The sequence below is a fragment of the Sphaerodactylus townsendi genome, linkage group LG01, assembly GCF_021028975.2.
Source record: "Sphaerodactylus townsendi isolate TG3544 linkage group LG01, MPM_Stown_v2.3, whole genome shotgun sequence".
In the NCBI taxonomy this organism is placed as follows: domain Eukaryota; kingdom Metazoa; phylum Chordata; class Lepidosauria; order Squamata; family Sphaerodactylidae; genus Sphaerodactylus; species Sphaerodactylus townsendi.
This window is the reverse complement of record NC_059425.1, coordinates 64,616,217-64,642,731: the sequence shown is the minus strand read 5'-3', so window position 1 is coordinate 64,642,731 and position 26,515 is coordinate 64,616,217. Positions and strand designations below refer to the sequence as shown.

The following is a 26,515-nucleotide window of genomic DNA, read 5'->3' as shown; positions in this document are numbered from 1 at the left end:
CCCTAGGAGTCCTTAAGGTGTGTTATGTGTTCTCAGGAGTTAAAACCAGAGGCAACTTGAGCTGAGACACCTGCTAGTCTGATTTTCACAGAAGGAATAGTAACCATTTAAAGAAGACAGAATCTGACATGATTCCCCTGGTGCTCTACCTTCCAGTGAAGGAGAAGAATAAAGTGACAAATTATGGCCTGATTGTCTGCTCCTGATTGCCTGTGTGAACGAGTCCAGGTAATGATTCACGGGACTGTCTCAGTCGACTGGGATGGAATTAAATGTAAAGTTTTGCTAGCTGGGATGGCATTTAGAAAGTCAAAGAAAGGGCTGAACTCTGGTGAGCTGCGCAAGTCCAAATGGGAGCCCCCCCCTCCGTCCCCCGCCTCCCCTGTAGCGCAAGTTGTGCCGCCATTGGCCGCGCTCTGAGAGGCGGCAGCGAATGAGCGCTCCGGCGTGGAGCTCCCGGTTTTTCCCGCGCTGATTGTTGTTGTCTCCTTCTGCTCTCTCCGCAGTTGTGTATGGAGCTCCGGGCCGGGGCCGGCTTCCCTTCCTTGCGCGCCTGGGGCTTCCCGGGCGATGCCGCCGCCGCCGCCCCTCTCGCCGCCGGCCCCGAGAGGACCTGGGCTGCTCGGCAGAGGCTGAACCCGGGGCAGGAGGAGGAAGCGGCGCCTGTTCCCCCCCGGCGGCCGGACCCAGGACTATGGCCGTGTCCTGCTACGCGCTCAACAGCCTAGTGGTCATGAAGAGCGGCGAGGAAGAGGAGAAGCGCGGCGGCGGCGGCAGGAGCAAGACGCCTCCCTTGATGCGCAGGCAGGTGCAGCAGCCCGCTGTGGGCCGGGCGGGCGAGAGGCATAGCAGCTACTGCCCGGCGCTCCCCAGGCGCAGCGTCGGCTCCAGCAGCAGCAGCAGCGGCAGCAGCCCGAGCAGCAGTAGCAGCAGCGCCGCCGCCGCCGCCGGGCCGGCTTTCCTTTTCCCCGAGTCGGCCGAAGACGCGGCGGGCGGGCGCGGGACTTCTCGACGCCTGAGCAGCCCCGGCTGGGCGAGCCGCTTCGGGCAAGGGTTGCAGCAGGCGAGCCCTCCGGCTCGGTCCCCCTCTCCGGCCTCGAAGCGGATCCTCCAGCGGGAGCTGCAGCACGTGCAAGTGACTCAGAAAGTGGGACTCTTCGAGGCGCACATCCAGGCGCAGAGCTCCGGGGATCCCGCGCTCCTCCTCCAAAGCCCCCGCCCGGGCAGGAGGAGGTCGCCTTCGCCCAGCCCAGTCCGGCCAGCCCCGTTGTTCGTTGGCATCCCAGCTGAGGGGACCGGGAAACAGGAGGAGGAAGAGAAGGCGAAGGGACCGGGGAGCCCTTTGTCCCCCTTGGAGATCAAGGAGGGGACTTTGGAGCAGGAGAGGGTCCAAGGTGCTGGCCGTCTCAAGGCAGAGAAGAGCAGCCACTCTTCTGGTGCTGCTGGTACAATGGACTCTTCGGTGGAAAATGGGCTCTTCGGTCTGCAGCGCCCAGAGAACATGGAGATGGGTGGCAGGCTCTCCAGAGCGCAAGACTCAAAAGAGGCAGAGATGGGGAACAGATTGGCCCAGGCACCCTGCCCCGACGAGGCAGAAGAGGATGTGTTTTCAAAGAGGCATTGTTGGGATGAGATGGAGACAGCAAAGGGAACATCTGGGACACAGGGGTTGGGAAAGGTGAGGAGGCTGGGATCTAGTGGGAGGCAGGACCGGGATAGGCCGAGTGAGTCCCAGGCGTCAGAAGGGACCAGCAGCGAGAAGCAGCCAAGAGAAGGTGATGGGAGGTGTTCAGAAGGGCTGGATGAGGTGAACAGAACCTGCAAGGACTCCGGCTTCTCAGAAGCCCAGCAGGGAACGAGCAGCTTTCCCAGAGGGCAGGGCTTAAAGGCTGGGGAGCTGCCCTTTGGAGAGCAGCTCCAGGAGGCAAGCATCCTGCCTTGTCCTGCCAGGACTGATAAGGAGGGCAGCAGCTGCCTGTTGGTTTTGGCAGACTCTAAGCCACTTTCGGAGCTCATGGCTGAAGTCACCAGAGATGACCTGCAAGGAAAGCATCCTGGAGAGCAGCTGTCACCATCTGCAGAAGCAGGAGCACAATGGGAGAAACCTCCAGGAGAAGGGGAGAACTGCTGTGGAAGAGGCAGCAGCGGCATCCCTGCAGTCATTGTTACTGACCTGGGCACTCAGGAGGAGGGAGAAGCGGGAGAGAGCCCCCCACAAAATATGCCCATCAGGAAACTATCTTCTTCCTCTGCTTCTTCCACTGGCTTTTCCTCATCCTGGGAAGAGTCGGAGGAAGACATTTCCAGTGATCCAGAGCGGTCGTTGGATCAGAGTCCAGCCTTTCTGCAGACCCTGGATAAGCCAAAAGTGGTAAGTTTTGAACAAAGCAGGTCTTATACAGTAATAGGGTGGCACTTGGCGGGTTTCTCAATGTGTTGCTGAAACTTTCATTTCCCCTCCCACCTTGTACACATTTATGTTATGGAAATACTTTATGTTTAATTCTGCTTCTGTGTTGCTGCTTAGTACCAAGACTTTTCATAAGGAATATGTTAACTCCCTCCATGTTCGGGCTTGTTCAGCTGAGCTTTGTCCTGTTAGGGAAAGGTTGAATCTTTACACTGACGGAGTCTTTGCAGCTGAGTTTGTGCTGTCTGTCATATAGAGCAAGGTGGGAGGATCTGAAAGCTATTTGGAAAGAATGTGGAATGGATGATGGAGAACACCTCTTTTTGAGGGTGTCTCTAGAGAGGACCATGTGATGGTCTCTGTAATCATCATCCTTTTTCACTTCAATGAGGCTTCTTGCTAAAAGTTTGAAAGTCATCAGCCAGCAGGATGGTGTACACCAGGGGTGTCCAACTCTGGCTACCCAGATGTTAATGGACTACGATTCCCATCAGTGGCTGGCAGGGACTGATGGGAATCATAGCATGTGCACATCTGGGTAGCCAGAGTTGGATACCCCTGGTGCACATTCTTCTCTTTTCCCATTTCATTCTCACAACAAGCCTGTGAGGAACAATTAAGTCACCCAATGAGGTTTTGAACCTGGTTTCTAGTCCAGCATTAGTCACTACACCACCCTGGCACACAACCTGGGAGATTTAATAGAGAATATGTGATTAATTCATCCAAATCTTTTCTTTTTTTAAAAAAATTGTATGTTTTGTGAATGAGCAGGCTCACAAACTAGTTAGTTGCAAAGCAGCTGTTATAGCAACCAGAAATCTACTAAATCTAAAATCTCTGGACATTTAGCTTGTGCACATTGCAGAATGCTTAGAGACAGCTTTCTTTGTGTCTCTTTTGGTATATTCTCAAGGACACTAAGCAGGTTAGCTAACTGGAAGGTTAAGGCTGCAATCCTATATGCATTTATTTGGCAATAAGTCACATGAAACCAGAGGATGTTACTTTTGAATAAACACTCATAGCACACTTCTCTCTGTGATACACCTCTGAAGATGCCAGCCATAGATGCAGGCGAAACATTAGAAACAAGATCTACCAGGCCACAGCCACACAGCCCAGAAAGCCCGCAATAACCAGTTGAGTCTGGCCGTGAAAGCCTTCAGCACTGCACTAATAGAATTTAGTTGTACGATTTCAGAACTTTTAATAAAAAGGCTGATAAACACTAAACAACATGATGTTTTTCAATCAGATAGAAAGGTCCAGCCAGTGGTTAACAGCATCAAAGACATTCACTGAAGGGCTCAGATACTTGGGTGGTATACAATAGTACAATCTGTGTGGATGACCCTGGTGATATGTAGGTTGGCATTTCCTGATGACTAGTATTTGTGATGCTGTACTAGTCCCTGGTCCAATATGAAGGTGATATGTCATGTATACTTGGTTTATTTTGTAGTCAAAAGTTATTTCCTCCCATACTGGTCCAAAGCCCAACCACAGTCCACATAAAGTTCTCCTTTCCACATCACTGGAGTTAGGGTCACCATGGTTCCCGCGATCTGAATATTTATGGTATTGAAAGATAAAATATGTTCATATTACACAAGACTATACATATATTTTATGCATTTTTGTGTTTCTAAACTTTTTCTGTGCCATCTGCAGGCCTTTGCATGCTGTCTGCAGTTTCTGCAAAACTCCCCCAAAATCCCCATAAATTCTTAGGTCAACCCGTGATATATCAAAACCACAATGGGGAAAGTTGTGATGTGGAGGGGATAACTGTAATACCTTTATTAGGAACTGCTATAATGGCACAAAAGAGTTTCGAATTCCCCAGAGCTCTTCCTCAGGTTGAATGCCAGGGCAAGTCATTGTATACTTGGGCATTTGATGTAAGGTCGTGCACCATTTTGGGCCATTCTAGCTGGTGGAGGAAATGGCTACTGCAGGGACAGTGCCAACAAAAATGCTGCCACATGCATGCGAAAATGCTGAATTTTCCCACCCATGCAGCTGTCATCCATTCTTTGCTGCAGTTTGCTCCAAAACTTTGGAACAAAGCAAGTTTGAGAAAGAGTGGAGAAAAAAACAAAGCAGGGAAGTGCCAGGAGATATACGAATGCACCACAAGGCAGCTGGGGAAAAACTCACCCGCTTTCCAGCAGTATTGAACCTGGTGTGGAAGTGGTGTGGAAGTGGCCTCAATTTGAAGCTCTTCTAAGTGTACCATTATGAATGTTTGGTTTAAATTTAAACCAGTTTGAGCCACTTAGCATAACTAACATTTTATAAATACATTGATATAAATTAAATGTTTTTAAATTGTTGCTTTTAATGGACTGATTTAAACAATATTAATCGGACCGCTTTGGACAGTCCAATTCCATGTGAACCCTGCTACATAGTGATTGCAGCTGTTGTCTGCCCATGCAAACATGGGAAAGAGCAAAAAATGCATTGTTTTCATCCTCTGTAATGGTTTCTAAATTCCTGTGGTCCAAACAGATGTTCAGATGTGCTCACAGCCCAGTTCCACATGGATTCCCCCATAAGATGGTGACACAAAGTTATTTCATGGTGTGGGGGATGTATGTATGAAGGGACCGGTTAGGCAAAGAAAGCTTCAGCTGTTACATTAGTTCTGTTTCACTATGAAAAAAACTTATTCTAATTTGTCTTTCATCTTAAAGCCCCCCCCCCCCCCCCGCTGTTTGCCACAATGGTCTATTTCATTCAGCTGTTATTAAATCAGGAATGCTTCATGCTTTTATTCTCAATTAAAAGCCAAAGTTATTGTCAGGCCCTCTCCCTGACTGAATTGACTGTGACTTGACTTCTGTCTTATTGATAATGTGATTTTAAGAGCAGTTTCATACAGACTTTTAAACAAGTATCCACCAAGGAGAAAATAAAGCTTTTGACAACAGATTTCGGATCAAATTTAATCTCAGTTTCTCAAATGTTCCCTCTAGTAAGCACTCCATGTTATTGACCAGTAACATTTAAGACCAGAGTTGGCTAAATTGTGGTTCTCAAGTCACATGTGGCTGTTTCTGCATGTAAAGTGTAAATTTCCAGAGTTAACTCGGACTGTGCCTTACATAAAATTGGCACGTGAAAACCAAGAGTCTCTAATTGTTTTAAAGCAATGCATTAACCACTAAACCAGAATGCTGTACAGAGAAGGATCAGTGTCTCCAGTGATCAGTGAGCACAGGTACCAGTCTTCTGATTAGAAAGAAGTCAGAACTTGGTTCATTATAGGTTTTGGTGAAATCTTCTCTCAGCCAATGATCATTCAGTGCTGTTTATAAGAACTTTATTTAAAACCACTCTAGTTACTCTTGTACAGATTAAATAAAACGAAATAAGTTACGGAGAAAACACTAGCCTATGTTAATTAGATAAAAAGTGTACATCATTGCTTCTCTGTAGCTTGCATTTAAATATAAAATGTAATTTCTAAGATTTGTACCAAGCTTTTTTAGGAGATAAAAGACAGTTTTGCATCAGTCCAGATTTGGAAGATTTGAGGGCTTTTTTTGGGGGGGGGGAAGGGGGCAGGATCTGGCTGTTTTATATAGACACAATTGCATGAGCCTCACATGATGTTCTTAAACTATCAAACTTGTTTTCCTAAAGGCATGATGTTTGACATTGTTGTGCATTCCCAAGAATAGTTATTGCAAACTTTGTTCCATTTGCTGTGGGGATTTATTCTGGATATAAACGGCTGATTCGTTATTTTGGACGTAAAGCCATTGATTCATAAATTATCCTCAAGTTATTCTCAAAGCCGAAACTGCAAGCTTGCTGGAAGAATGAAAAAATGCATGATTGCAGATTTACGTTGGAATCTAAAAGCAAACTCTCAAGCATATTCCATCAAAACATTCTAAGCAGTGTGTTTAAAGTGAAAATATGCGACATGCTCGCAGGCCAGTTCCCACAGCATTCAGGTGTTTTTCCCCCCTTCAAATGATTGGTCATTTTCTTCTCCCTGTAAGGTTGCACTGTTTTGCACTCTGTCTTCTTTTGACATCCAGTTCCCACATGCAGTTGTGACTTGGCAAGAGGGTACATAGGCGTACAATTCCAATAGAATAGGCATCATGTGGAGAAAATGGACAAACTCAGGAGAGAACTGTTGATCTTAGTCAAGTGCAGCATTGGTAAATTACACCATGCTTTATAGATCATCACTCCAGATTAAAGGATAAAACCCGATCCACACGCACAGGAAAATGTTGAGGTGGTAGGATGGATGTGTCATTTCAGACTGCAGGGGGAGAATCAAGGTTTTGCAGAGAGTTCAGAGGAACATTCAAAGCCAGAATCCACCTATTACAATCTGGCCTAAGTTCTTGGTGGTCCGCATTGCCAGATGCATTCAATGGAACTTGAGTCCATTAGTACTCAGTCCAACATAACCTTGTTAGTTTTTATGGTACTATAAGTTTTTCGTTTAAGTTTTGTGGTGCATGAAATATGTAGCATCCATCTTTTGTGTGCCTTTTCCAGTTTCTAAGGGGACATTCATTTGTTTTTCCTTTTGTTGTCACACGTTGTGATAATTCCAGCAATACTTGATAGAGTAACAACCACTATGTGCAAGGAATTATACGGTATAGAATTATCATAGGGTTCATATCCTTTTTGCAGATTATAGTATTTCAGCCAGCTTGTGAGCAAATGGCTGACTACCTAATCTTATTTATTTCAGAAAAATAACAAAGACTATGACAACATCAGAAAAGAGGACTAGCTGTTTGCTATGGTTAGAGTTGACCCTCTAGCCCAGGGGTAGGGAACCAATTGGCCATGCTGACAGAGGCTGATGGGAATTGTAGTTCCTGAACATCTGGAGAGCCGCAGGTTCCCTACCCCTGCTCTAGCCATATTCTAGGTAGGGCTTGGCCACCATGACTTTCTCATCTTTTAGACGGCAGTACAGCTGTAATGATCATAACAGCATTTGTATATGGTCTGAAAAGAGAGGGAGAGTGTGTGTCCAGTTTGCTCCAGGAAGGCCAGCAGACTTGCAAAATTACTTTGCTCAATGAAAGATGGATCACTGGTGTTTATATTTTCAGTGGGATCCTAATCTTGCCTCTCTGACCTCACTTAGAATTACCTCTAGCTTCATCTTTCTTGTTAGGTTAGGTTAGGCCAAAGAGTAGGTACTAGAGTTTTTCTATTGGAATCCAGCTCTGATTCTGCCCATCATTAGTAGGAACAGATATGAGACCTTTGAACGGCTCTTGTGTATATGTGTACATATGTGTAATGAAACATTTCAATGGGCCTGTTTGTATAATAATCTGAATACATATGCATACAAATTTGCTTACTCACATATTATGATTTCTTATTTATTTTCTGGAAGGATGTTATGGTTAGGATTGAATTCACACAATGTACATTCAAGCCAATCTGATACAAACTGACTTTGACTCTGTATTGATGGCAGCCAGGAATATACTTACAACACAAACTGATCTCTTCTAGATTTGAGCTAACCAAGTTGACCCACATATTACAAAGTCAGTGGTCCACATCCAACTTTTCTGGAAGTCATTTTATAGTGAGGCCACTCCAAAGATCCTGGATCGTGAGTCCGCTTTCCAGGGATAAGCTAGATTCTAGGCACTTGAATACTTTTAGATAACTGTTTTAGTCTTTGACTAAATGTAATCATCTTGATCCTGCAAAACTGCAGTCATGGCAGCTTGAACAGCAGTGGCAAAGCATCACTTTCTTTCTCTGCATCTTAAATAATAAATTGTTTCCTATATAAAAATCTACTCATGTGCTGTGATAAGAGTCCAAAGTCTCTAAAGCAGTGGTGGCGAACCTATGGCACTCCAGATGTTCATGGACTACATGGCCAATTGGCCATGCTGGCAGGGGCTGATGGGAATTGTTGTCCATGAACATCTGGAGTGCCATAGGTTCGCCACCACTGCTCTAAACTGTGTGGGTGGGGGGAGGAGGTTGGTGGAAAGGACTGGCCCTTTACTTCCATTCCTGGCACTATGCCTCCAGGTTACTTGTCCACCAGTTCATTCAGGGATGGCTGTTTCAAGGTGGGAACCTCATAGAACCCAGAAGCACCATCAGGGAACAGCTTAGCCAGCTTTCCTGAAACATGTGGCAGGTGCCATATTGGGGAACGTTGATCCGGAGAGTCTCAGATTACATGCTAAACATCAAGCCACTGAGTATCACTGATCTAAAGCTATTTTGCGCTTCATGACATAGGACAACAGTATCTTAGTAAAAAGGTGGTGTGAGGCTGACTTTTTAAAAATCTGATTGCTCCTTATATGATTTTAGTGGCCAGAATGAGCAGCTGTCCAGTATACGTGGTGGCCTTTTATTACTGTTATTATGATTTATCATTTCTTATGTCATTCACAGTGAATAACATAAGCTGCAATTATTTATTTGTACCCTGCTTTCCTCTCCAGTGGGAACTCAAGGCATCTTATAACATTATTTTCCCCTCTTCTATTTTATTCTCACAACAGCTACTCTGTAAAGTTAGGTTAGTCTGGCCTGTGGTCACTCAGAGAGCTTCCTTGGCAGAGTAGGGACTCATATTTGAGTTTCCAACACTAGTTTCTACACTATAGACCTCATTTATCTTTGCAAAAGCCATATAAGGTTGGTTGGGCTGCGGACCTAATTAGATGTTAGTTTTTTTTTCAGGTCTGCATGTTCAAATGTTTGTTGCTAGATCTGTGCTAGGAACTTAATCCTAAACATGTATGAGTACAGTTCAGATTGGGACCACAGCCCTCAGGGAAAGGAGGCTTCAGCCCCCCTCCCACATTGTCCTGACTTGCAGGGGCCTGTGGGGGCACTGGTAGCCCCTTTGAGATCACTGAGGTTTCCCCAGGGAACAGGAAAATGACACTGAGGGGGAGACTTTAGCCACCTTCCACTTGATGTAGTCCCAATCCACACTAGGCTTCCAGATGTCTGGAATTGTGTCAGTATGAAACTCACAGAATGTGTTTTATTGTGCAAATCTGGGGAAAATGTGTGTGGTTAGGTCTCAAGAAGTGCATCAGTTTCATGGGTATTTGGACTGCTCCTAATAAAAGATAGTTAAGGTTCTTGTTTCAAGGTTTTTTCAGTGGTCTGTGTGGCTAAGATGCTGTTTTTAATTTTTGTATGTATTGTATTGAGAATTGCTATCTTTATGGATTTTTTTCATTAGTGTTATGGCTCTGGAATTTACCTGTAATAATTTATGGAGTGGTTGCTAGTGTGGCAGCCAGATATTAGGCATGATGAAGATAATAAATAGTACATCTATGATATCCGTGTAAGCTGGGCTTTATGAGTCTTTACAGTTCCAGTGTGAGAAAATGTACCAGGGCAAACACTTTCAGAAGGTTTACAATAAAACAGTTCAGATCCAGTAACAAATCCAGTTTAGAGCCCAACAACAGGCAGAAAGAAATATTTTGACACACTCTCTAATTAATTAAATATTAACTTAATTAACTATTTCCTCAGGTTGTGCTGATGTTTATTGTTTAAGTAACTTTGAAAAATGATTAGAGAGATGTACTTGCTAGAATAGCTAAAATGGAAACTCTGTATTTGGAGGCAGTACACCTCCAAGCATCAGATGACCTAGGATGGACTGAAAATGTTTTAACTCCATGCTGTGCTTGTGGACTTCCAGGTCAGTGGTAGAATAAGAATACTGGACTAGATAGACCTAAGCAGGGTTACTGGGACCCTTCTGAGTCAATTGATATTAGTGAATTTAAAAGGGCATAACTTTGCTTAGGATTACACTTACAGTCTGATCCAGAAAGGCACTTCCTACATTCTTCCCCCACACAGCATGGAATCTGCAGCATGTTGTGTCCTCCTGAGAATCCCCGCTCTCATTTTGTAAGCAAAGTTCATTTCTTTTTGTGATGGCTATTGCGTTTGATAATGTGTGGGCTTGGTCTGTTGAAAGCACATGGCTGGATTTCACCACACAGGAAGCTCCTGTGATTAATACTCAACACTGGTGTTCATTTATGGTCTGTGGCCTAACCCCTGCCCAATATTTGTTGATTAAACAGAATTACAGACATCATAGCTCTGGATCTATTAGTACAAATTTGTAGATTTTTAAAAATGTTGTTCCTGTTTCTTTTGCAACCTCACTGCCTTTCCTTCCTTTGACTCTTTCTACCTTCATGTGAAAACAACTGCACCTCAATTTATTTAAATATACTCAGTGATATGAAACAAATTTGGATATCTGTCATCTCCTGAGTACATAAATTGGATTATTTGACATCAAACACTATCAACACTTACTATAACTGTAATATTAATAAAAGGGAAACTGCCTCCATGTCTGATCAGCTGTCCCTTGTGGCTTTTTGTAGAGGTAAACATGCTGATGTTCTTTCCCGGAAGTATGATCTGTGCCTTGCTAAGAATCAAAAGAGCTACACTTAGCTAGATTGATGAGTATGTTATTCTTGCTTCTGTTGCAGAATATCTCCTGTGAGTACAGACTGCCATTTTTCAGTGGGTGGAAGAGCTTTTCTCCACCCCTTGTGCCCCATACTATACTCATACTTTGCATTGATGTTCTTTGTTGGAGATGAGGTGACTATATAACCCTGTCATTAGAGAAGTTCACTTGCTTGTCTGGGCTACAGCGTTTCTGATTCTAGCCAGAACAGCTTCCTGTGTTGCCGTTTCAAACCTAAAATCTGAACACAAAGTTTGTCTGCAAATGACCTTGTAAAGTTGTTACAAAAGTACAGATGTATTTGTAAGAGTTGCACTTTGAAACGATTTTTAGTAAAGGGATATAATCCAACAATCGCTCCAGAGTTTGCAGGTCTCAAAGATAGTCTTCCTTGTATCTTCAAGCACAAATGTGATTTGTGACAGTGTATAGTCTTTCTAGAAACAATGCAAGAAGTTGTTCTGAATAAGACTCAGTAAATGGTGTGCCATATAGCTTAACTAAAAGCAGGCAGGACATATTCAGAAAGCACACAATGAACTTTAAAAAAGCAACAAAAAACAACAGGTACCTTGTTCTGAGATATTGTTATAGGGATTGTATCTAGGTGATTGAGATGCATTCTTAACTCAAGGTAATTGCTACAAGATGTATGTAACCAACCTGGTATATGTTACCACGGCCATTCTGGGGCATTCTTTCCTTGATGTATACTTTATGGCTTCACACACTGAGTAGCTAACTTGGTTTTCCCTGACACTTTGGTCTCATGAGAACCGGGATTGTTTCTGTTATCTCGTGGGGGCAGGATGTCAGGTGGCTCTCTATCTTTATATATTGCTGACCTTGGGGCGCCTCAACTCCAAACTAACTCTTTCTCACATTTCTTGGGAAAATGGGAGTGTGAACTAACAACGGTATAAAGAGGATAGCAAAATCCAGGTTTGCCAGAACTGGCTTTGTCAATCTTGGTTCTTCGATGCCTATCAATAAATACTACTGATCAACAATACAGAGTCCGTTTATTGCTTCAAGGTTCGAGACCTAACAGATATACAATCTTGGAACATATATCTTCACTCCTAGTTGTTCTTTGTCTAGTCATTGGGTGAAATGATGCAGATATTTGTTTGAAATGCACAGTGTGTTTGATTTTTGGAGAATCTTTCCTTAATTTTTTTAATTCTCCCGTTACAGGATATGTGCGTTTACTGCCAAAGTTGATTTATGACCTTAAAAAGAAGATGTTGGTCTTTGGTTTTTTGACGCTGGCTATTTTTTTACCTGACCAATATGCAAAATAACTGTTGCAAAATGTAGCTTGTCCATGTCACCAGTTGTTAGCCGTCTTCTTGTATCAATTCCCACTGCAGTATCACAACTGCTAGAGAAAATGCAACAGATGGCTTGGAATTCAAAACAGTTAATAAAAGTGAAGGTCTTCTAGCTGAAAACACCATCCCGAACAGCATACCGTGCAATTCAGTTGTACTTAGCTTCTCCTACGCTAAGCACAGCTATTGAAAGACTCTAGGTACCGGTCAGTGTGTTCCAGTCAGTGTGTTCCAGGTCCAGCATTTGTGCCTCTCTTAATAAGCAAGGGCAAGGCATTCTAAGATCACGGCCTCCGTTAATGTAAGGAAAGCAGCATGACTGGTTGGGACATGCGTCTGCATCCCCATTGTTGAAAGGAAAAGTGTATCCATTCTTTTGATTGGCAGCAACTGTAAAATAATTCTGAAGTGAGCTTTGTTTACACATGGCATTTTCTAGACAAACACCAATCAGACCCTTTGCTTCTGTTTTTGCAGTTGCAAAGCATTGCGTAAGGGAACAGTTCTAATTAATTTCCCATTTCAAGAAGGCCTTAGTGCAGTGGTGGCGAACCTTTGGCACTCCTGATGTTATGGACTACAATTCCCATCGCCACCACTGCCTTAGTGGGATATAAATTCATTCCTTTTGTTGGTATAGAGCTGTATTGGCAATGAGAAACAAGAGAAACACATTGCTTTGTGAGAGCTAAATCTTGTGGAAGACTGGCTAGTAACTGGGACTAAGATCATGTGTTAGGAATGCAGCTAGCAGCAGAGGCGTAAACAGTAACACACTTTTCAGCCCTGTTGCATTAATTTTTTTAGGCTTAGAAGGATGTAACTCTGCTTAGAATTGTACTGTTGGACTAGATTAGTTGGTCTTGATTCACTTCATCATCAGCAAATTAGCTGGTGCATTGGCTGAATCCTAATTCAGCCATTTCATCAGGAATATGTACACATAATCTCCTCCCTGCACCTCTTTTGGGTGATCTTTTCATTATTATGAGGTTTAACTGAGACAGTTATGCCTTTAGCAAAGCTAAAGGTATTGACTATTAGTTGTGAATGGTGCCTGTGCTTTTTTGGTTCCCATTTGAATTTCCTATTACTTCATTTCACTTCCTGCATTTCATGTCCCCCTGAACCCCTTCATATATAAACTTCTACCTAGTGAGAACCCATTAAATTGCATCCAAAGAAGTGGCTTTCTTGTCTACAAAAGTGTATAGTGGAATAAAATATTGTTAATTGTTAAGGTTACAGTTAGACATCTCTTTTGTATGCAGGCCAAACGATCAGGTTCACCTGTGATTCTGTGGGAATATCCAATCCCATATTTTATTATCTCCTCCCCAAACTCCGCTTCTGTATTGGACAGATTTTTGAAAAATCATGGGGTGGTATGGACCTCAGGGGATTGTATCATTTCACAATGCAGGAAAGGGATTATATGATTGAGCCATTTAAAAAAAGCAGCTTTCTGCGCATAGAGAACTGGCATGTAATGGAGCGGGCTAGGCCAAAGCCTATTGATTTTCCCTGCATGCAGACATGCAACAGTTATATCATACATTTACTCTGAAGTACATCTGCAGTTACAATACAGTTACTTGTTTGTTACCAACTTTCTTTCTCATCTCCTCTTCATGATACTTAACACTGCAAATCCTTTACAGCTATGGTCCTGCAATCTGACTGTGTTCTCTAATACTACAATATACCACTAAAGGCCAGGATAGGTGCAATAGGAGCAGTTCTATGGGTTTAGTGTGGTTGCTAACCTCCTGGAAGTGCTTGGAGATTGCCCAGAATTACAACTTATTTTCAGACAAGAGACATCAATTTCCTTGGAGGAAATGTCATCTTTGGAGTATGGAGCCGCTGGCCTTATAGCCAGCTAAGCTCCTGCTCCTCCTCCTGCTCCTCCTCCTCCTCCTCCTCAAACTCTACCCTCCACACGATCCTCCCCCAAATCTCCAGGAATTTCCCAACCCAGAATGGTCAACTCTGGTGTTTAAGCCTGGAGTCATATGGAAAGAGGAAGGTGGGGATCCAGTTTGAAAAACTGAGCAGCTGTATGGTGGGAATGAACCGTTCCCCTTCCTGTGGCTTCAGTCTGAGCAATCCTCTTCACAAGCCATTTTCTCTCAGCTTCCTTTGTTGAGGGAAAGCATTTAAGAGAGGGGTTGTGTGTAAGTAAGCTGCAGATGACTCAGGCAATGCCATACTGAAACAGAATTGCCAGTGTTACTTCTAGCTTCTCCCTCCTGAATCCGCTTGTATCCTGCCTTTCACCAGTGGGTGTGAACCACTGTGGCAACAGTGCTGTTCGCTTTACTTCCTCCATTGTACTTTGTTAGCATGCATTTTATTAGGAGACATGTATATTTGTTTGCTTATAACATTTCAGTTGTTTTCTCCAGCCAATTTTAGCAGTCAAATGTGCAAATAAATATTTTAACAATATCAACATGATTTAAAACTTACTGAAACTTACTTTAATTTGCTGAACAGCATATTAAAATAGGAGTAAATAAAAATAACTCTAAATCCAATTGAAAATTAAAACGTCTTAAGCTTTCAGTGACTGCTGAACAAAGAGGAGAGTTCCTAGGAAAACAGTTCCTAGGTGAGGGAACTACCACTGAACAAGCTGTTTATGAGTCAGGTGCTGTTTGATGCTGTAATCATTTGTAAGAAGCTGAGGACTGGGCTCTTTCCTGTACTCCTGTTGCGTGTGTTCACTGTCATTGTCTTGAAACAAATTGTTAAAAGTGTGCGATGAAGTGAACTTGCTCATGTAGCTAGCTCCAAAGTGGCAGAATATCTGTGGAACAAATCATATCCATTCTAGTGTAATTCTGCAGAAGTTTAAGGGCCTTTGCAGCAGTGATTGTGGGTTTAATAGATGCAGCTGCCCTATAGCGAATCATTGGTTCATCGAGGTCAGTATCGTCTCCTCAGACTGGCAGCAGGTCCCACAGCCTGGTCCTCTTTAACAGGAGATGTTGAGGATTGAATCCAGGACCTTGTGCGTGCAAAGCAAAGGCTCTTCCATTGTGCCATAGCCCCTGGGTGTTCAGAGCATAAAGCCACGCTGCCTGGTGATGGATGATTCAGGATAACTTTTCCAGGGAGCTAAAAGTAGTCCACGCTATCTTTTTTTAAATTGTCTTCCAGTAGTCTATGGTCAAGATGCCTTTATTTGCTTCTGTAGCACTTCAAGTGTTACCTGGAACTATTACGGAAGTAGATGTTGGCATGGAACTGTCATTGGATAGTGCCCACAACAAACCATGTATTCTTGTTGAAGTAGTTCAACTCTGTGAAAGTGATTACCCATCTGATTGCATTTGTGATGTGTCTCTTCATATGGCTGTTATGGGTTTTCTGGACACTGTGCCATGGAAAGAAACATATCTTACCATGACATGCCTCTGAAGATGCCAGCCATAGGTGCAGGTGAAATGCGAGGAGCTAAAACTACCATACCACAGCCATACAGCCCAGAAAATCCACAACAGCCAGTTGATTTCGGCTGTGAAAGCCTTTGACAATACATTGTCTCTTCATAGCCTCCTTTTAAAAACTGCTTATAGTCTCTTTCCTTTAGTTTGGAGAGGCCCCTCCTTACATGCACCTAAAAATAGTATCATCTGATTAAATTCAGTTCTCTCTTTTTAAATGTTACGGTCCAGTCATGCTGAGATACTTATTTAAAGAACCAGGAAGTGTTTTCTATTTTTTAAAGCAAAGGATTTTTTGTATTTTGAAACTGAATTCTTGCATTTTAAATAGCTTACTTTCAGAGGCAGCTGGTTCCTGTATGAATTATTAGAGGAAATGGATCCAACAACATCCACAGACACCATGGGCAATTTACAGCCATCTCTTATCCCTCCCATTGCTGCAGCTTCTTCCACTACCCAGAAATATTATTCCTGATTTGCAGGATCCATGCAGAGAAAGGACTATGAAGCTCAGTGACGATGAGCTTGAGTGACGAGGCAAAGAGATGAATTGCCACCCTTGGGCTGCTGTTCCTCCCCATGGGTCCCTTGGACCCTGGGACCAATCCTTTGTGGGGTCTAAAAGAGCTGCAGCAATGGAGCGGAATGCAGGAGGGCTACTCCTTCTGCACAGGAAGTGGCCAGATACTGTATAATTGCCAAGAAAACTTGATCTCCCTTGCCTTTTCCAGTTTTCTCATATTCATCTGTTAAACCAGCCTGTATGGAGACCTTCCTCTGATAACAGCACTATGTAGCCATTTTTCTATCCAGTCAGCAGCACCAGGAGACTTGAGGAGACAGGCAGGGCTTTACTACATTTTTCAGCCACATCTAATCTTTTGTTCTCCTTATTGCTAGTCCTTATATTTATAGTTGGGGGGGGGGGGAACATGGGGTTCCACTATAGTCATGCCTTCCTCAGCTTGCTCCCAAAGACTAGTGTAGTTTCATGATTATTTTTCCCAGATGCAACAATTTGCAGGTTAGTTGTCCTTTTACTGGTAATGAAATATTGTACCAACTAATTTTATTGGTTTTTGTGCTTATCTCAGAAGTGCTGATGTCAAGAATATATTTCTCTTCCAGTAAGCATTGTTTACTCAGATGTTGCAAACTGTCTGAAATCCAGAACCCCCCATAAAAACTTCCTACATTCATATGCAAATGTATAACTGCTATTTTGCTAATTTAATTTTCATTTACTCATTAATAGTATCAGCTAAGTTTCACTTGCATGTTTCGATAGTTTCATCACGACTGGAAACTTTTTACGAGCTATGAATAAATTTATGCCTCTGCTTTCTTCCATGTAGTTTTATAGTTTCTATTTGAAACTTTTGGAGCTGGGGAGGCAAGTTGGGGAGTATGTTTAAGAAACTAGGAGAGGTTTAGCTTTCCTGTGGCTTAGGGAGCTAAATAGCTAAGTCTGCAATCTTTTTGGTATGCTTCATGCTGCTGGATTTTCTTAAGTTACAGTGCGGTGTTATTATGCCCTTAGGCGCTGCTCACATTAAATGTTTTTCCAGTTTTAGCAACATTCTTTCCAGGCTCAACTACATTTGTTTTTATCTTCTCTATGGCAATTGATGATCTCAGTCTGAAAATGCATAATTCGGTAGGATTTCTTGTTATGTATTTCTTCTACAGCTGAATCAGGACTGCCTAATCCAGTGACGTGTTGTAATGTTTTATGCTTTCTTTAAGAAATCCCAGATTCAAAGAGTCAGCAGCGTTTACACATTACAAGTAATAATTTTAAACAGGCTTGATGGTAATAAAGAGTGTGCTTAAATAACTGTTCTCTTTCCTCATCCACTCAGAGCTTACCAGTAGGAAACTTAACAGGAGAGATAAACGATGATAAGATAAACACTATAATCTTTTAATAATTTCACATGGAAAGTCAAACAGCAATTTGGCATGGGACTGGAGCAAGAAACAATAACCATGACTTAGTAAGGATTATAAAAGAAGCCTATAAATACCAAATAAGAAGTACATTACTGAAGATGAGTCTAAATTAAGAAAAAAGATTGTAGAACCGCACGCTGACTCTACAGCTGTAATTCTATGCACTATAACATGAAAGTAAATTCTAATGATGACCACAACAGGTTAACTCTTATGAGAACTTGAACTGTGCATTACTTTGATTTATGCCACTTTAATATGATTGAGCTGAGTTTGCTATTGCCAGATTTTATGGACTCAGCAGCATCTGTGAATGATGGGCTTCCAGTTTAAAAAATACTCCTGATTGAAAATAGTTGCCCTGGCTTTGCATTTTTACTACTAACAAGGTATCTTAAAGTTGTTGATTGAATATGGGCAAGGTAATTGAGCGAGCGGTGGCGGCTCAGCTCCAGCGATTCCTGGATGACACAAACGTACTGGATCCCTTCCAGTCTGGCTTCCGCGCTGGTCATGGGACCGAGACGGTGCTGGTCACTGTTGTGGACAACCTCCGACTACACTTGGACAGAGGCGGTTCGGCGCTGTTGGTGTTGTTAGATCTCACCACAGCGTTCGATATGGTAGACCACAACCTTTTGGTCCACCGCCTCGCTGGTATCGGGGTTCGAGATTCAGCCTTAAATTGGCTGATCTCGTTCCTCCGAGATCGGGGACAGCAGGTGGCATCGTTGGGTGAGATCTCCAAGCGTCGCCCCATTATGTGTGGGGTGCCGCAAGGAGCGATACTCTCCCCGATGCTTTTTAATATCTACATGCACCTCCCCATGGCGAGTCTAGTTCGAGTTTTGGGTGGCGGTGTCATCAATACGCAGATGACACCCAGCTCTTTGTTCACAATGGAGGGCATTCCGACCTTGGCCCCTGATGCTCTCCAGCGTTGTCTTGATGCTGTGGCTGGTTGGTTGAGTGCAAGTCGGCTTGAAGTTGAATCCCACTAAGACGGAGGTCCTGTGGCTGGGCGGGGGGGAGTGTCCGGTGGCCTTTTGGCCTTCCCTACCCCTTCTTGGCGAGACGTTAAAATTAACTTTGTCCGCCAAGAGCCTGGGGGTGACTCTGGATCCCATCTTTATCATTGGTGGTCCAGAGTCACCCAGACAGCCCAGGCAGCTTTTTACCATCTGCGGCAGGCACGGCAACTGGCCCCCGTGATCTCTCCTTCGTTCTGATCTAGCCACTGGGTGATCCATGCCACGGTCACCTCTAGATTAGACGCTACTGTAACTTCGCTCTACTGGCGGGCTTACCTTTGGCCATGATCCGGAAACTAGAGAACTTCATTACAGAATGCGGCAGCCAGACTCCTTTCCGGAGCAACAGCAAGGGACCGGATTACTCCGGTCCTATACCAACTGCGCACTGGCGCTACCGATCGAGTACCGGGTCATGTTTAAAGTTTTGGTTTTGACCTTTAAAGCCATCTCCGCGGCCTTGGCCTCTGCATATCTAAGAGACCGTCTCTCCCTATATCGCCTCTTCTAGGCCCCTCCGTTCATGGGAGGCGGACCTACTTGGTGATCCCTGGCCGAAGGCTTATCTGGCTGGCCTCTACAAGGGCTTGTAGGGCTTTTAAGGCTCTGGCCCCTACCTGGTGGAGACAGGCTTTCCAGGTGGAGATCAGGAGCCCTAGAGCTCTTACAAAGTTTCCACAGGGCCTGTAAAGCGTTTGACCTGTTCCATGGGCATTTGGGCCAGCTGGGATGATAATGTCAACTGCAACAAAAAAGCAAACATCTGGCCTCCTCCGTGGAGTTCATAAAAGGGGGAATAGAATAGCTGAAGCCATCTTTAGTCTAATATTTTATGTATTTTAATTAATTTATATATATGATGTTTTAACTTTTTATTTTGTTGGAAACCGCCCTGAGCCTCCGGGGAGGGCGGTATACAAATACAATCAATCAATCAATCAATCAATCAATCAATCAATCAATCAATCAATCAATCAATCAATCAATATATTGCTAACAAGAGAGTTCCATTAGGTTACCAGAGTCTGCTGTTTTCCCACTTCCCAGAATGTATTGCAATAATTTCAACATGGTTCCATGGACGTAGGTAAGAAAGGGGGGTGTTTCTGAGTTCAAACCCTCCCATTACATGTGCGAAGCTCCGCCCCCATTTGTGGTTTTTTGTATTTTTAGTGCTTTTTCAGTTTTTGGCCTGCAGGGGGTGCAGTTTTTAGGCTAGCACGACCAAATTTTCAGGGATTTGTTGGGAGACTCTCCTGATGATACCACCCAGGTTTGGTGAGGTTTGGGTCAGGAGGTCCAAAGGTATGAACTCCCAAAAGGGGTGCCCCATCCCCCATTGTTTCCAATGGGAGCTAATAGAAGATGGGGGCTACACCTTTGAGGGTCCATAACATTAGACCCCCTGAACCAAACTTCAACAAACCTGGGTGGTATCATCAGGAGAGTCTCCTAAAGTTACCCTGAAAGTTTGGTGCTGCTAGCTTAACAATTGCACCCCTGACAGCAGGCACCCTCCAAATTTCCCCATATTCTCCTTTTAAATCTACCCCCTTCGGCATGGATTTAAAGGGAGAATCTGAGATCCCCAGTTGAAACATTGAAAGTGAGGCTGTTTCAGGGTGGGGGATAATCCACCCCAAAACAGCATCACTTTCAATGTTTTAACTGGGGACCCCAGATTCTCCCTTTAAGGTGGATTTAAAAGGAGAATCTGGGCTCCCTGGTTTAAACACCATTGAAAGTGATGCTGTTTGGGGGTGGATTCCAGCATCACAGCGGCCACAAATGGGGTGGGGGGTGGGCAGGCTCCATTTTCCCTAGCTACAGCTCTGCCTGGAGGGGAGTTCAGAAGGGACTGCCGGCTGCCAGCTGGGAGCCCAGCTGGTGGGAGGGACGGGCGGGGCAGGGGAGTCTGCTGTTCCTGGTCTCGGAGAGCTGCTTTTATAAGCACTGAGGCCGGGGTGGGGCTTGGGGAGGGTGACCATGCCCCCAGGGGCAGGTAGGAGCGTGGTCCCACCTCCTGAACCCACTCCATAAAAAAATCTATACCTACGTCACTGCATGGTTCCCACTGTAACTTCCCAACTGTCTTCTGCCTGAACTCTATTTTGTGTCCTTGCTGGAGCCATTTTTGAACCAAACCTGTGCTTTAATGTACACATGGAGGAGAGTTATTAACTGCCCCAAAGGATCATGGAAATGTCTGACCACTAACAAAGGAGGGAGGAAGAGTCAGCTCAACTTGCAGCACCTGTGCATCCTCTCAGGTGAGTGCTCACCCAGGTTGTGGTGGCCGTTCTGCATGCACCTTGTTTACATCAGGGAGGCAGCTTTGGGAGTTGCACCTGGCTTACAGTAGGACACGCAGTTCCTTGCTCACTTGGGCTTTCAGGGGCCTGCCTTGGATACTTTCATACTGGCTTGTTTTATGTTGTTTTGCAGGTAAATCCAAAACTAATTTTAGGTAGTCAAAAGCTCTTACTGCTTGAGATGCACGTGCAAGTAAACATTCCTCTTGGCATTTTCACACAGAAAAAAAAAGAGATCCCCGCCCCACATGGCCTGACTGAGCTTGGGACAACACTGTCAGATCAGTTTCACTGTTTGAATCACAGTGGTCATCTGCAGATTTCTACATATACATAATTCCTGAGGAATCCCAAGTTTATGCAAAGATGCTTTGTACATGAATTTCAAGATAAGGAAGGCTTTGAACAAATTAAAATTCCTGAGCTGTCTGCAGGGCTTTTGTTGTTATTTGATGTGCAAATTGAAGGTAGTACAGAATGAAGACATCATAGTGTAAATATATTCTGTGCTCGTAAACCTCCACGATCCTGCAGAAATTTTTGAGAAGCTGTCTGGGTGAGCGGAGCTACCATAACCAGCATGGCGAGCATCCCTGGAAATGTTGCTTCCCTAAGCTTCATTTATCTCTATGGTCAAGCTAACTCTGGATATCTCAGGGATATCTCATAAATATTCAGCAATCTAATGTTCTGTGCTGTGTAGAAATCAATCCTAAATTAAACCAAAGTTACTAGCACAAATATCACTCTGTTTCTCCTGCAGGTCTATAGTTTAATCTGCCTGTGTATATTATTATTATTATTATTATTTATTATATTTATAAACCGCCCTCCCCCGAAGGGCTCAGGGCGGTGAACAGACAAATAGCTAGAGCACAATAAAATCAGTAATCATTAAATAACGGCTCTATACATTTTAAAATCAACCCCGTTTAAAATGCAGCGTTCCAACATCAGATAAGCAATGGCATCCTTTACTTCAATAGATCCCCTAAAAAAAGGGAAGAAGCTATAGAAGAGAGGGACAGCAGGGTCCACAGATGCTAAAGGTGCTAATATCAACGGCCAGCCTCACCAAAGTGCCCCGGTGGAATAATCAACTTCTGAGGCCCTGCAGAAATCATTAAGATCCCGCAGGGCCCGCCAGAAGCTGGTTTTGTAGAGTAAGTTCCACCAGGCAGGGGCCAGAGTTGTAAAGGCTCTCAGCCCGGTAGAAGGCTAGCCGCATCATTGAGGAGCCTGTGAGGATCACTCAGTAGGTTACCCTCTGCTGAACGCCCAGTGGCTCCATTTGGGACATATGGGGCGTGACGGTCCCGCAGAAGTCACGGAGGTCCCAGGCGGCGCTGGGGCGTCTTTGGGAAGGTCAATACCAGCACCTTGAAGATGGATTCTGACTCAACCGACAAATCAAAAGCAAGCGGTATAACACACAGGTGAAATGTTGATCTCTGGCGGCACTCTCACTAGAGCAGGCGGCCGATTCGACTGGACCAGTTTTACCTCCGGACCAATTCTAAGAGGAAGGCCTGCATGAGGCCCGAAGTTGCAATAGTCTAGTCTGCGGTGACGTTGCTAATGGGACTACAGTAGCGCCAGATCCGGCTTGGGAGAGGAAGGGGCCAGCCGCCGGGGTTTGCCGGGAAGATGAAAACCTAACCCAGCTGGCATGGGCCACCTGTCTCTGAGCTGAAAGAGATCGAATCCGCGTGATCCCCCAGCTGGACGGAGGAGGCAAGCCGGGTGCCACCAGCCCCCTCCCACACCGGGCGGCTAAAACCTCAAATCCTCCCCCCCGCCCAGCTTGTGAGGATCTCCGGCTCTCGGCGGATTCAGTTTTAACCTGCTCTGCTTCAACTAACCCAGCCACCGCCTCCTAAAACAATGCTGGAGAGCTACAGAGGTGGCCACCGGCCTCCCTCCATCAACAGAGAATGAGCTGAGTGTCACTCGTAACATAGGTTGATGACAGAGTCAGCCCAAAGCTCCACTACCAACTGAGCAAGGGAGTCTGGCATATAGAGGTTAAAGAAGGGTCGAAGGGACAGCAGCTCCCTGAGGTACCGCACACTGAAGTGGGCACTTTTCGGGAGGCTGGAGTCCCCCTGACCACACTTGCTGGAGTCCGTCCTCGGAGAAACCAGCAATCCACTGAAGGAGAGTGAAGCTCGCACCCCAGAAACTGCCAGCCGGTGGGTCAAAGATCGCGGATCGACCACATCAAATGCTCGCGGTAAGATCTAACAACATCTGCTCCAGCAGCTACCATCCGGCCAGTCAAGCTGCATCACGTACGTGGAGCGGCTCCAGACGGGCGACAAGAACAGTCTCCGTCTCCATGCCTGTAGCACGGAAAGCCGACTGGGAAGGGATCAAGGTCGATGTGTCCTCCAGGAAGCCCTGAAGCTGCCCCAACATCATTCTCTCACTTACCTTCCCCAGAACCAAAAGATTCAAAATCATGTGTAATTGGCCAGGATTCTCAGGATCTAACGATGGTCTTTTAAGAGGGCGGACCACTGCCTCCCCTTCAACCCACCGGAAAAACTCCTTGCTCAAGGGAGCTATTAATGATATTCAACAGGGTGGGGTCAGGGTAGCTCACGCCCGGCATGCTTTAATAAGCCAGGAAAGCACGGATCCAGAAGGACAGGTAGTAGGTCTAACAGCTGCCAGCCCGCAGCCTGTGGAAGCTGTAACCCTGAGAGCAAGGAAGAAACTGGAATGGCCAAACAGCGGGGCTTCTGTGCCACGCAAAGGAGCCTCCAGTTCAACAATTTTATTGTCTCGCAGGAGGAGAGGAAGGGTCCTGGCGGGCTGACGCTAACTTCGGCCTCGCGAAAAAAAAAAAAAGCTCATAAATGCCTCTTCACAGCTGATAGCCAACAAGATTTGTAGAGCTCCTCTCAGTCAATGAGGTGAGTGACCCAGTGATCGCGAAATAATGCTTGGGCGAGCTAGTAGATGCAAGAGAAGGAGGAGAAGAATGTCCTCTTGCCTCCTTCCGCTGCTATCTAATCCCAGGCCTTCATAAACGCCCTATATAAGATGTTCGCTGCTCCGTCACGACTTCCTCCACACTTTCGCCTTCTAGCCGCCTGAGCTCCCTGCTTTCATACCGCCAGAAGCTCCTCAGTTGTACCAAGGACAGCTTGACCGGCGAAGCGCAGAGAAACGGGAGCAACAACCTCATGCATTCTGGTGCGCCAGGCCAGAAATTCCAGTCTTTCCACCTGGCTACCAAAAGGGTGGCGAAGTGTCCAGGGTCCCGGTGAGCATATCTGTGAAACCCACTTAGGATCCATAAGTCTCCGCTGGCGTGACATAAATCCGCCTTCGTCAGCCAGAACAGGGATGTCGTGACACGCCCACCCGGACTTCTGTGCATAATGGTCAGACCATGGCACTTTATCTGTAGAGGATATGACCATATCAACCCTGACCCCAAAGACTGGGTCAGAGTGCATGCCCAGCCTCAAGAGTGGGGCCAGAATTTGCACCAAGGAGAGGCCCGAAGCTTTCGCCATGGATGAGATGACTAGGTCTGCAGTCGCCATTGACGAGGCAGTGTTTGCCATGGACGTTGCAAGTCCCCCCAGGACTGGCAAGTAAGCGGAACCCTGTAAACCAGTCCGCCACCACCTCCAGTGCAGCCTAGCGAGGCAGCGTCCCCTGGCGCGCCAGGCGACCGCACCAGGGTGACTGCCAACCCTCTCCGAGGCCATCCACTCCAGGCCAACACATTCAAGACCCTGCGCATCTCTCGGACATGGTAACAGCCACTGGGAAGGGATGACATCACCGGATTAACATTGCCACACCACCCCCCCCGCCCCTGTGTTCGCGGACCTGCGGGAGGGCACGCCGAAGCCTGGTGGTGACCTACCTGCGGGCGACGGGTCTCCCTTCCTCGCACTTACCAGCCCTGCAATGCTTTCAGCGGATCCATCTGTTGGTCTCCGAGATGATTCTCGGAGAACAAGCGGTCTATTATTTATGGATCTGGCATTTATCAGCACACCAGTGTGAAGCATGAGTAGCCCTGAACCACCTACTCAAGTGCTCTTTCCTCCTCGATAGAACGGAGGTCAGAAGGTATGGCGAGCATGTCTGCATCTCTCCAGCTCTCTCTCTCATATATGGCCAATCGCCTACCATCATATTTCAGTGCCCTGCCCCATCATCACTGGGATCCTTAGACCCACATGGGTGGCCCCATTTCCATTCTGGCATCGTTCTTGGACTTATCTAACTTCCTTGTGAGATTCCCTTTGGTGGGCCTAGTAATGGCCTCACCTCTACTTAACTCTCTATCTATCTAGCAGCCTATCTACACAAATTAATTGAACAACAATACAGTCAACACTTAATAATTCCTAATTAATTAACAATTATTTCCTAACCACTCTGCTCACATAGCTACTTACAATAATTTCTACCTCAACTACAGGGAACATAACCAGAGCCAGAGATGTCCAATAAATATCAGTCAGCATTAAGATCTCCCAACAGATTTGGATATCACTAAAATGACTTCCCGATGTTCACAATTCAACGTGGACATGTATATCCACAGCAGCGTTAACACAGCCAGGCTCACATAGGGAAACAACAACATAAGCCGTGTTGCCACTAAGAAACACCAAAGTACAGAGCTGAGTACGGGACCACTTCTCTGTACTTGTGCCCTCTGGTGGTCATCAGTAGGCACAGGATTACAGTCACAACAGGAGGATCCAAACCTAGGGCCCACACCACCTAGGCGGAGCCTCCGTATTAGTCTCTGAATCCAAGGATTATATAGGGCCGAGGAGTTAGAGTATGTAATAATAGCGAGCAAGTAGTAGGGCAGGTAGCACAACAGTCGGAGAACCACTGCCACTGGCCACTCCTCCCAGATCTCAAGGTGCCGATTCCTTAGGTCAGTCATATTTGATTTCCATTCAGACTGAAACATGATATAGTGTTGAACAAGAAATAGTAGTGGAGGAGGTAAGTAACTTCAGCAACTCCTCAAGAAGTAGAACTACAGGGATACATTTATGGAAACGAGTAACCTCCACTCAAAGCACCCAGACCTCAGACCTGGAAATTGCTGAGTTTTGTATGTATGGAAGTCAGATGGCAGCCATTCATTTCTTCAGACACTAACACTGGACCTATTCAACAGGTTTGCTAGACAGCTATTCAACTCCACACAGTGCGTTAGTTCTTCACCCTAATATGAGCAAACAACATACTTTCCAGTTACAAAGAGGGAGGGAGAGGAAGCTGGAAGCATTTGGTATGCAATGAATCTTTACCAAGGGCCTGCTCTAACCTACTTTTAATATCGGTTGGTGGCTTGTTGTAAAACCCCTGTAGATCTTCATGTAGAAGATTGTATAGTAGAATGAAGCATTTGTGCAGCTGGTTCAAAAACCATTTCATGATTTGTATCTCATTTAAGATTAGGAATTGTTTATGGGAATGAAGATTTTTGTTGCAAGGTTAGGATATTTTCATTGATAC

At 45.1% G+C, this 26,515-nt stretch overlaps 1 protein-coding gene across 1 annotated transcript in view; it reads left to right on the top strand.

Moving 5' to 3' along the window:
• ITPKB (inositol-trisphosphate 3-kinase B) overlaps positions 1-26,515 on the top strand; it is an 80,614-nt gene that overhangs the window by 5,410 nt on the left and 48,689 nt on the right. The window contains exon 2 of the mRNA XM_048507999.1: positions 507-2,371. Coding sequence (XP_048363956.1) covers positions 695-2,371 — 1,677 coding nt within the window. The 5' untranslated portion in view covers positions 507-694. The remainder of the gene's footprint in view (positions 1-506; positions 2,372-26,515) is intronic.